This window comes from Ictidomys tridecemlineatus, chromosome 11 (genome assembly GCF_052094955.1).
Source record: "Ictidomys tridecemlineatus isolate mIctTri1 chromosome 11, mIctTri1.hap1, whole genome shotgun sequence".
NCBI lineage: Eukaryota > Metazoa > Chordata > Mammalia > Rodentia > Sciuridae > Ictidomys > Ictidomys tridecemlineatus.
This window is the reverse complement of record NC_135487.1, coordinates 117,089,362-117,099,680: the sequence shown is the minus strand read 5'-3', so window position 1 is coordinate 117,099,680 and position 10,319 is coordinate 117,089,362. Positions and strand designations below refer to the sequence as shown.

Genomic DNA, 10,319 nt, shown 5'->3' with positions numbered 1-10,319 from the left:
TTTCTCTGGCTTTTAATCCTTGACACTTAATTCCATATGTGGTCTATCCAGACTTCCCTCTAGGAAGGAGCCAGGAACAGAAATCAGGCCGACTTGAGCAAGTGCATGTTTTAGCTATCCTTTGTGATACTGAATGGTCCCAGGCACCTGGTTCTCTGCTGTCCCAGTGTGAATAAAGCTAGGGGTCACTGACAGCTCACCAGAAAGTCAGATCCCTCTCTTGCCTACGACCTGTGCAGACAAGAGGAATTGGTTTTGGCTGCAACATTAAGCTAAGAAAGCGGTGAAAAATCACACAACACAGAGATAAGTTTTTCAAATGGAGGGCGGGACGGCTCTGTGACCTTAAGGGTCAGCTTCCATGCTGGAAAGAAAGCACTGGAAAGAGAGCATGAGCCCGTGTTTCCTTTATTTTATAGCGGGGACATCAGAGGCAGGGATAAGACTTCAAGGGTGGAGTCTTGCTTCGTGAGGTCTTGTGGTCAGCAGATTGATTGACATCTTGGCAAGTCACACCCATCTGAGGTGCTGTGTGGTATCTTAGGCAGAGCTAGAGGGGCAGGTACACCTGCATCATGCAATCACTCCCTGATCACATGGAGCCCGCAATGCCAGGCCTATCCCCTCATTTGGCTACAATGCACAATAGCTCACACACACAACCCATGGATGGCTTGTAACAACCTTCTCCAACAGAATTAAACAGACATGTGTTTGTAGATGGCCCATAAGTCCCCTTTGACTGCTTTAGAGTGTACAAATGCAGAGTGTAGAGAAGATACACAGATTTAATCCAGGCAAAGGATTTAGGCTGCCTCTGTGTAACACCAAATTTTTATATTAAACACATATTTTAAATGAAGGGTAGGACATTGAAGAGCCAGGCTATGAGCAGTTATCACCTACTGTAGTCTTTGAGTCCCCTCTCCTGGACTCATCCAGAGTCCCAGCCTTGTTGAGGGCCGGCCTAAAGACTCGGGGCACCCAGCACAGATGTGGTTCCCAGCTGCCTCATCTTTTAGCACCCAAGTACCCAAGCCCTTCCTCCAAGGTATACAGTGGGAAGGCAACACTAATCAAGACTCAGAACTTAAATAGAATGGGTTTTCCAAGAAGAGAGGCAGACCTCTACCACAAAGGAGCCAAAATAGATTTCTAATAATATGTCTTTGTAAATCAAAAATTACACTTTGGACAAAACTGGTCTAACTGCCCAGTTCTCAAGAAAGGCTTTGGGTGGTTTTTCTTTCCAGTGAAGAGTTTGCTTCTCATCACCCTCTGTTCTTGTGTCTGCCCACTTCCTTTGTGACCAACCGGCCACTGTAAATGTGTTAAGGTGTAGGAGAAATTTTTTCCCCTGCATTCAAGTGGCAGCCTAGGTGCTGGTCCACCTGTGAGAACCTGCTTGCCAGCAAACAGAAAGTAGAGCTTCAGAGGAGCCTGCTTCCTCTTCTCCTGAGTCACTGTCGCCTGTTTTTGCTTGGTAGGTAGGCCTGGGTGAGGTGAGGGTCTAGAAATGCAGTCTAGACCAGCATCCCAGATCAGAGAGGATGAGAGACAAGTAACAGGTTAGAAAACCAGGACAAGGGAATCTCAAGCCTCCATTTACATGACTTGATAGATTACAAGTACTCAGAATGTGGTCAACCCAACCTCGCCACCCATTCTTGTCTAGTATCTAAGTTGGGAGATATTATTTCACAACCTTGCTTGTATCATGGCTGTTAGAAATCATTTTCAAAACAAAATAAAGACCACGAATAGACTTTCATATCCTCTCCCGACTAGGAACTCTTCAAAAAAAAAACAAAACAAAACAAAAAAAAACTCCTGTGTGTGGCAACATCTATTCCGCTGATTCCCAGCACCAAAGCGGATATGGAAGAAAGGCCTAACGAGCTACAGCATTTAGGAATAAATATCAAAGTTGTCCAGCTCTTTGCGGCTCAGTCGGGCAGGGTTACGGGCTTTGGACTCTCTTGCTCCAACCTGCAGAAGAAAAAGGGAAATTTCAGACCCTCCCAACAGAAGATCCTTATAATCACTCTATGGTGTATGAATTGTTATCACTGTTTTATAGATTATGAAAATGAAATTCAGAATGGTAAAATAAATTATGCAGGGTCAAGGACTAGCATGAAGTAAAGAGGGGACCTGAATCCAGTTTTTCTTCCTAAAATTCCAGGGATCTTTTAACTACACTGTGCTTCTTTGTAACCCCCCCCCCACATTACTTTGGGCCCACACAGTATCCTCTATACCCTTGGACTGTCTGTCCAGTTGGCTTTAATATAAAACTATAGCTGAAGGGCCAGGAATCTCAGAAAGTACCCGCCTGCCATCTCCAATGCAATCAAAAACATGTCATGGATGGAGGCTTGGGTGTGCCATGATGCTAACAGGAAGAGGTGACATCCATGCCTGAATTTCTTTGGGTATAAATGTGAAGGTAATGGCTCGGGACATAGCTCCATGGTAGAGCACTTGCCTAGTATATGCAACCAACCACTAATTCTACCAAAAAATATATCTAACTTATAGCATCCTGTGAGCATTAAATCAGATAGTTCATGTGAAGACAATGGCACATTGTCTTATGTATAATAATCCCCCAAGAACTGTCGAGTTCCTCCTCTCTCCTCCCTAAATGGCCTGATGGGAATCAGTTCAGCTACCAGGCTCAGTGGTCACCTTCAAACAGTGTCTTCCTTAGCAGAAGCTGAAGATCATCCACATCCAGAGTGGTTCCCAGTGCCATGCTAATTTAGAAAATCACTTAGAGTTCCTTATTTTCCCCTCTCTGGATTTTTCCCACCCCACCCTCACATGCAGCCTTTAAATGGAGATGTCTAATTTGTACTCAATAGCCTGGGAACTAGCTTGGGGACAGTCCTAATTTAGAACACAAGCTGAAAGTCAGATCTGAACACCTGATGTCACATTGGGGGAGACCCTCACTCTCTTTGGACCTTCATGTCTTTATCTCTAAAATGAAGATTTGGATTTAAAAACCCCTACAATCCTACGACTATGAGACTGTATGGATGACCTTTTCATAAGTACACCCTTCATGGCTTGTCTTCGGGGCTGTGGTATAGACACTAAACCCACTCGGAAGAGTTCCAGAATCTTACCTCTTCATAGATGGAGCTATTGACGGAAGGGTCATGGTTCCTCTCCTTGCATCTGGACTAGAAATTCAGAGAGCAAAGAATTACGTATTCGACATCAGAGATGTCCTATTCCTGACTAACACAACGAATTCCAAGAGACTCAAACCCGAGAAGTCTCCTAAGCTTTCCTCAACAAGAAAGTGAAAAGAATCTACCTCAAGAATAAACAGTGGTATTAATGGTCTCCCAGAAAGCACAGTACATACTGGCCTATGATATGACATTTCTGAACCAAAGCCAGAGTTTAGTATCCCATACCCAAAGACCCCTAAGTCTCACACACAAACACACATTCCCAGGGCACATGCACACACATGCACACACACACACACACACACACACACACACACATATCCCTCAGACAGTCCTAATGTAATTATCATCCCAAACCATGTATCTCTTCAACACACTTTCCCATAATGTAAACAACGTTTTCAGAATATAATACTAAAGCATGTAAACAGAGTACCTATGAGCATCTGGATGTCCTTGGTTGTAGCATATAATTAAAAATCTCTCATGGTGAGTCCAAGTTGGTTGAATGACTTATTGAAAAGAGGCTGAATAAGAAGTCTGAATATCCATTCTAAATCCCTTCAAATACACAGTCCCTAACCTATATGGACTCCCACAGTTCTGTGGATTTCCATTTTCCTATTGTACCACGTAGCAGCTCATGGCTTCATACTGCAATTGAAGCCATGGAAACACTACTCTTCCCATCCTCTCCCATACCAAGTAAAAAGGATGAGCAGAGCATCAGGAAACTCAGCTCCAAGGTACTAGATACACCCAAGAGCTATGAGCTCAGCTTGGAGCAGGATGTGAGTGGAACATGACTGCTGCGATCCAGAGTCTTCCACCAGCAGGTGACTGACCAGAAAGTTAGCATTGTTTCCCCCTAACCCAGCCCTCCAGCTGCAGGTCCTAAGTCCTTCCTTCACAAATCTCTCCAATATCTTTCACCACAGCCTCAGCTGGTCTACTAAGGACCCTGTGGTCCTTCTGCACAAAGCACCTCCTTCCTGTCCTTGTTCCTCGAATCCCACAAAAGCCCTAGAAAATCCTATAATCCACTATTCTCTGAGTCCAAAGATGTCCTTATCCTCAAGGCAGAACCCTAAAGGCATTTTTCCTCATTGGCCCATTAACATTGAAACACAGTCATTGAATGGAAGCTACCCAGATACACACCGTGGAGGACCACTCACTGTAGCATGCACACACACTCTTGCAAATACATGCCTGTGTATGCACATGCAAAATACACATCTGCATCAATCACACCACACGGAGGAAGAGACTTACCTTCCGGGAAGGCTGTATAACTGAATACAACGTATTTGTAGTTTCTTTTGATGTGGAAGAAGAAGGCTAATGAAAAAAGAAATAAGAGCATTTCAGAAGCATAGATCCAACACAATCCTAGAGGGATCATTGCTTCCATCACTCTGCCTATACCCTGCCTAGACAGAAGCTTTAAGTGTTAGTAAAAAGAACCCTGAATTATCCAGGAGTCCATGAGTCAACGCGAATGCTAGTCCCACTCTGTTACTGAGGGTAACTACTATTTGTTGAGCAGTTATTTTATACATGCATTCTCCCCTAATTCCTATACCACTCTTATAACTTAGGAACAATCATAAATTTTCCCCTGCCACAGATAAGCCTACAAAAGGGTGAAAAGCCCAAATCAGAGTAAAACAATGGGGTGAGGATTCAAACCCAAGACTCCCCAGGGCTTTTTTCTCAAGGAGTCAAGCCTCCTGTTGGCAACATATCTTCTGTCTCTGAACCTGAAACTAGAGTCCTCCAGGACAGTAACTATCCTCCTTTTAAGGTACTCCAGAGGAGCGATCTCATCCTCACCCAACACCCTAAGCTGAGAGGAGCTCTTCCTTGAATTTTATCCAATCCCTCTCCTTGAATTTCCATGTGGATAAAGCCAGAGAACTGCAGACGTCAATCATTCTTGCAATGGATTTTCTGTCCCCCACAGCTCAGCCACCAAGCCTAAGATATGGTTGCACCTAGGCTTGTATAATTTTATCAAAATGGCTTTTACTGTCATGTATAACTAATAAGAACCTATAAAATAAAATTTAAAAAGTAAAAATGCTTTTTTAAGAAAAGAGGCATTTTTATCAGAAACTTTTCATCATTGGCCACAAGGAAGCAGCATTTTCCTTGGGAGATCTCTCCCAGCCTGGGTTATCAATAATTTCTGATCAATATTGGATGTGTCTCCTGTCCATGAGTAAATTTCTATAACCCCAGGCTATTAACAATGAGGTAGAAGGAGATGGAATGGAGATTCAAAAACCCATTTGGTTTGGTTCTGCCACTGCCGAGCTATGTGGGCTTGAGCATATTATCCTGTTTGCTTAACTGTGATGTGGGGTTCAGACTATATCTAAAGCATTAAGACTATTTCATGAGGCTGTTGTGGGAGATTTATTAAGAAAATGGATGTACTGTTAAATCTAAATAAGACTAAAGAGACCAAAACAGATCTAGTATTTCCTGAAAACAGGTATTAGGGGTAATGAGGATAAATTGTATGAGAGCCCCAATGATTGGTGCTGAGAGCCATAGCCAAGTAGGAATGACGCATGGCATTTTGGGTTGAAAGGTGACCCTGCTCAGGGATTAGGGTGGCTCCAGGTTTAGGGTGGATCCTGCTGGGAATAGGGCAGCTCCAGGATTAGGGCGTATCCTGCTGCCTCAGGCGCCCGCTCCTTTGGAGTTCCCATGGAGTTCTCACGGTGTTCTGAAAGTATTGGTATGCAGAGCCTAGTGGAGGGAGTGTATTTTCCCAGAACGTGCGTGTAGAGTGCCGGTGAGAGTTCGGGAATAAAGAGTTGCTGTTTGAATCTACAAGGCTTTTGTGGTGGCTCGATTATTTTGTGCCCAACCAGACTGTGGCATTTGGTGGCCCATACAGGGAACGCCTGAAGCTTGGAGGTAAGTGAAATTGCTCGCCCCTGAGGAAGAGCGAAAGAATGGGTGACCATTTCAAAAAACAATGTGTTCTTGTTTTGATTTATTTTGTTTTTATTTCAAATTGCCTGTCCCTAGAACTTTCTCAGGCAAACTGGGGAAAATAGTTGACTCAAAGTTTAAAGTTGTTCGCCCCTAAGGAACAGAAATTGTTAAAGGAAGGAGGCACCCCAGTAAGACCAAGAACAATTAGGGCATATGTTGATACAATACAAAAATGTAGCCCATGGCTTTTTAAAGAGAAGTTGCCAAATATATCACAATGGGACCATCATGGTATCCTGTAGAAGAATTTTTCTTCAACAAGAAGAGATGGCTAGTTCTGTTTACTACACTTGTCTAAGATCTTGGTTTTTACAGACATCTGATTAATTTACAAAGATAAACTGTTGAAACATCAACCACTAATAGAAAATGAAGTACTCTTTACTTATTAAGTTCCATAAGGTAATACATTTAAACATTATGTGTGTTTTCATAAATTGGTGAATGGAAAAATGTTTAATATTGCTTTGTGTCTGTGTCTTTGCTGAAACAAGGTTACTAAGAGTTAAGATTCTATCAGGTGTAATTTATATACAAAGAGTATAAGAAGTTTCAGTAAAAGCTATTCAAGATGTGGAAATATATTTTAATATGGAAGGTGAAATAAAGAAATGTTTCTAGGTGAGATAATCTTTGTGTGGTAAAGTAAAAAGTTGTAAAATTTCTAAGTAAGTTTCAAAAGGCTTTAAAAGGTTAAATTGAAGGTGGTTAAGATGCCTTCATGATGGAGGAAAGATTTCGTCATTCGAAGCCTAGTTAATCTTAAAAGCATTACTTAAAAAAAAACCCATGAAAATGGAAAGATAATAGGATAAAAGCAATTTGCATAAAGAAGATTAAAAATTTAAAGTGGAAAACTTTAAAGATAAAAGTACAGAAAGGTTAAAAAAGAGAAGATGTAGGAAGATAAAAAAGATGTAGGAAGACAAGAATTTTAAACCCACAAAATAGGAAGAAAAAAACTAGGAGGAAAAAAAGCAACTAAGGGTAAATATACAAACCTTAGAAGAAAACTAGAAGATAGAAACAAGAGGATTTTTCTTCAACAAGAAAGAGATGGCTAGTTCTGTTTACTACACTTGTCTAAGATCTTGGTTTTTACAGACATCTGATCAATTTACAAAGCTAAAGTGCTGAAACATCAACCACTAAATATAAAATCAAGTACTCTTTACTTATTAAGTTCCATAAGGTAATATATTTAAACATTATGTGTGTTTTCATAAATTTGTGAATGGAAAAATGTTTAAAATCAGTTAATGTTTTACTTAACAGGAATCCCATACAATCCACAGGGATAAGGCATAGTTGAAAGAGCTCATCAAACTATTAAAATGTACTTATTAAAACAAAAAGAGGGACCTGGGATGGGGTATATATCCCCCAAAGATAAACTTAAAATAACCCTTTTACTCTAAACTTTTTAAATTTGGATTCATCAGGACTTAGTGCTGCGGAAAGGCATATGTATCCAAAAAATATACATAAGCCTAAGGTACTTTGGAAGGATATTCTAACAGGACAATGGAAAGGTCCTGACCCAGTGATTGTCTGGAGTCAGGGGTCTGTTTGTGTGTTTCCACAGGGAGAACAGCAGCTGATTTGGATTCCAGAGAGATTAATTAAAGCGATTTCTACAGACCAAAAAGAAGATGATTTGACTCAAATCCATAACAGCTGATATCCAGAGCTCCAGCTTGGCTATTCTTACATCTGCAACAGTGATTAACCAGGATGCTTTTTCCAATATCTATTTTATTATTGCCTTTTCCCACATCATAAAGTTTTATTTTATTTTTTGAGCTCATACAGACCTAGGTTAATGTTTTTCTGATCAGTTTTATTTTTTGACTGTGGAGTTTTTAAACATTGCAATGGAGATTTCACCTGTGTAAAGCTTCAAGGCCTTTACAAGGCCTTTACTTTTGTCTTATGTGTTGTACGTTTGTGTGCACACTTGTGTTTTACTATTGTCTTATGTGTTGTACATTTGTGTGCACACTTGTGTTTTGTGTTGAATGTCTGTGTGTGCATATGTCCATATATCATATATGAGGAGCGCTCATGAAAAAATGGATCCGAATTTTTTTTATTCACGTGATTTTAATGGTTTAATTTAAATTGGGTAAACAGCTGTTGAGGATTGTTTTAATATGTGTACAAATAAGGAGGTTAACAGATCTGTTTTTTTACTTTCATGTTTCCTTTTCATTATATTTAATAATTCTGTTCAGGATAATGTAAATTGTTCAGGAAATTGTTTTCTTAGTACCTGTTGGAATGTTACATAATTTCTTTTTAGCATCATTGCCAGAATTCCTATCTTCATCCCAGTGCCGGTGAAGACAAAGATAAAACCAAACTACAGCTTCTATGATAGCTATCACAGTAAACTGTATAAACTGATGCATCAATGAATAATAACTCAACAAGTAATGCTCAATCAAGGAGTTGATTTACTTTCGGAGGAAATGGACATATTGATAGATTCCTCCGCTTTGAACTGCGTGCAGAACGTGCCTGGACTATGTATCACTTGTATGCATTGTGAACTATCTGTTGGTGCAGCAAATTGTGGTAGTGCTGGCGTATCTTTGCTGATGGTGTCACCGGTGATACAATTTTTCCAAAGGAGCCGTCAATTGGCTTGGTGTCATGGCATTTCTGTATCCTCCTCCCTTCTGCTAGTGATGGTCTAAAATTTGGGGACCAACAGAGGTGTGGCAAAGAACCTCACCCCACCACTGGTGCATAGGCGTATCCACAAGTATGGCTGTATGCTGGACCGGTAGTCAGTGACGGGTATGATCCAATTGCAGTGGTACCAACCTAAGACAGGAGGCTGACGCCTAGAGGTCAGCTCATCCAATGACGAGTAAGAACCATATGTTGAATTGGACGACCTAACAGGCACGGTCCCTAAGTCACATTGTTTGTTGTTTAATTAAACAGAAGGGGGTAGATGCTGAGAGCCATAGCCAAGTAGGAATGATGCATGGCATTTTGAGTTGAAAGGTGACCCTGCTCAGGGATTAGGGTGGCTCCAGGTTTAGGGTGGATCCTGCTGGGAATAGGGCAGCTCCAGGATTAGGGCGTATCCTGCTGCCTCAGGCGCCCGCTCCTTTGGAGTTCCCGTGGAGTTCTTGCGGGGTTCTGAGAGTATTAGTATGCAGAGCCTGGTGGAGGGAGTGTATTTTCCCAGAACATGCATGTGGAGTGCTGGTGAGAGTTCAGGAATAAAGAGTTGCTGTTTGAATCTACAAGGCTTTTGTGGTGGCTCAGTTATTTTGTGCCCAGCCAGACTGTGGCAGATTGGAATCAATAGAAAGAGGGAAAAACTGAGTTCCCTAACAAGGTTCCTTCTCCTACAGACAATCTGGGCTAGACCTTCTGCCAAGTGTGGGAAAAGGGTGTCTGCATTGGGCTTTCCAGCTCTGTTAAGATACTCCAGAGGTTCCTCAAAAGATTAGGAATGAAAATACCATATGATCCAGCTATATCACTCCTCGGTATTTATCCTAAAGAAAATATTAAAGTCAGTATACTATAGCAATAATGCAAACTCATGTTTATAGGAGCACAATCCACAATACCAAATACCCTAAACTAAGAATTTAGGTCAATTAGACCGAGAGCCTTCAAAGACCTAAGTAAGTGTCAACAGTTAATTCCTGCACTAAGGGCTGCAAGACTCTATCTTACATCAACTGAATGCAATGGAACCAACCTTGGTGTCTGTCAATATATGAATGGATAAAGAAAATGTGACATGTACACACAATGGAGTTTTAATCAGAGAAAAATGAAATTATGTTATTTGCAGGAAAATGGATGGAACTTGAGAGCATTCTGTTAAGCAAAATAAGCCAGACTCAGAAAATTAAGGGTTGTATTTTTCTCAAACTTATGGAAGTTTGAGAGGAAAAGAAAGATGTGGCATAGGTGGAAGTCTTATGAAAAGAGATGGGAGATCAATAGAGAAGAGGAAGGGACCAGGGAGAAAGGAGGAGAGGAAAGGGGGAAATAATGGGGAAAGTACTGGCCAGATTTTATTGTTATATCATGTGCATATACAAATATATCAACAGATTCCACTATTGT

The 10,319-nt window shown here is 41.0% G+C and overlaps 1 protein-coding gene across 2 annotated transcripts in view; it reads right to left on the bottom strand.

Annotated features, from left to right (window-relative positions):
* Nucleotides 1-307: 307 nt before the first annotated feature.
* The window catches only part of Cd244 (CD244 molecule), a 29,546-nt gene continuing 19,534 nt past the window's right edge, over nucleotides 308-10,319 (bottom strand). Inside the window, exons 7-9 of one of the 2 annotated variants that reach the window (XM_040287278.2) lie at nucleotides 4,482-4,547; nucleotides 3,135-3,191; nucleotides 308-1,989 (exon numbers count right to left, since the gene is read on the bottom strand). In XM_040287278.2, the coding sequence (XP_040143212.1) occupies nucleotides 1,909-1,989; nucleotides 3,135-3,191; nucleotides 4,482-4,547 (204 nt within the window). In that variant the 3' untranslated portion in view covers nucleotides 308-1,908. Of the gene's footprint in view, nucleotides 1,990-3,134; nucleotides 3,192-4,481; nucleotides 4,548-8,222; nucleotides 9,737-10,319 lie in introns of those variants that run through there. The other variant, XM_078027158.1, reaches the window with a different exon arrangement.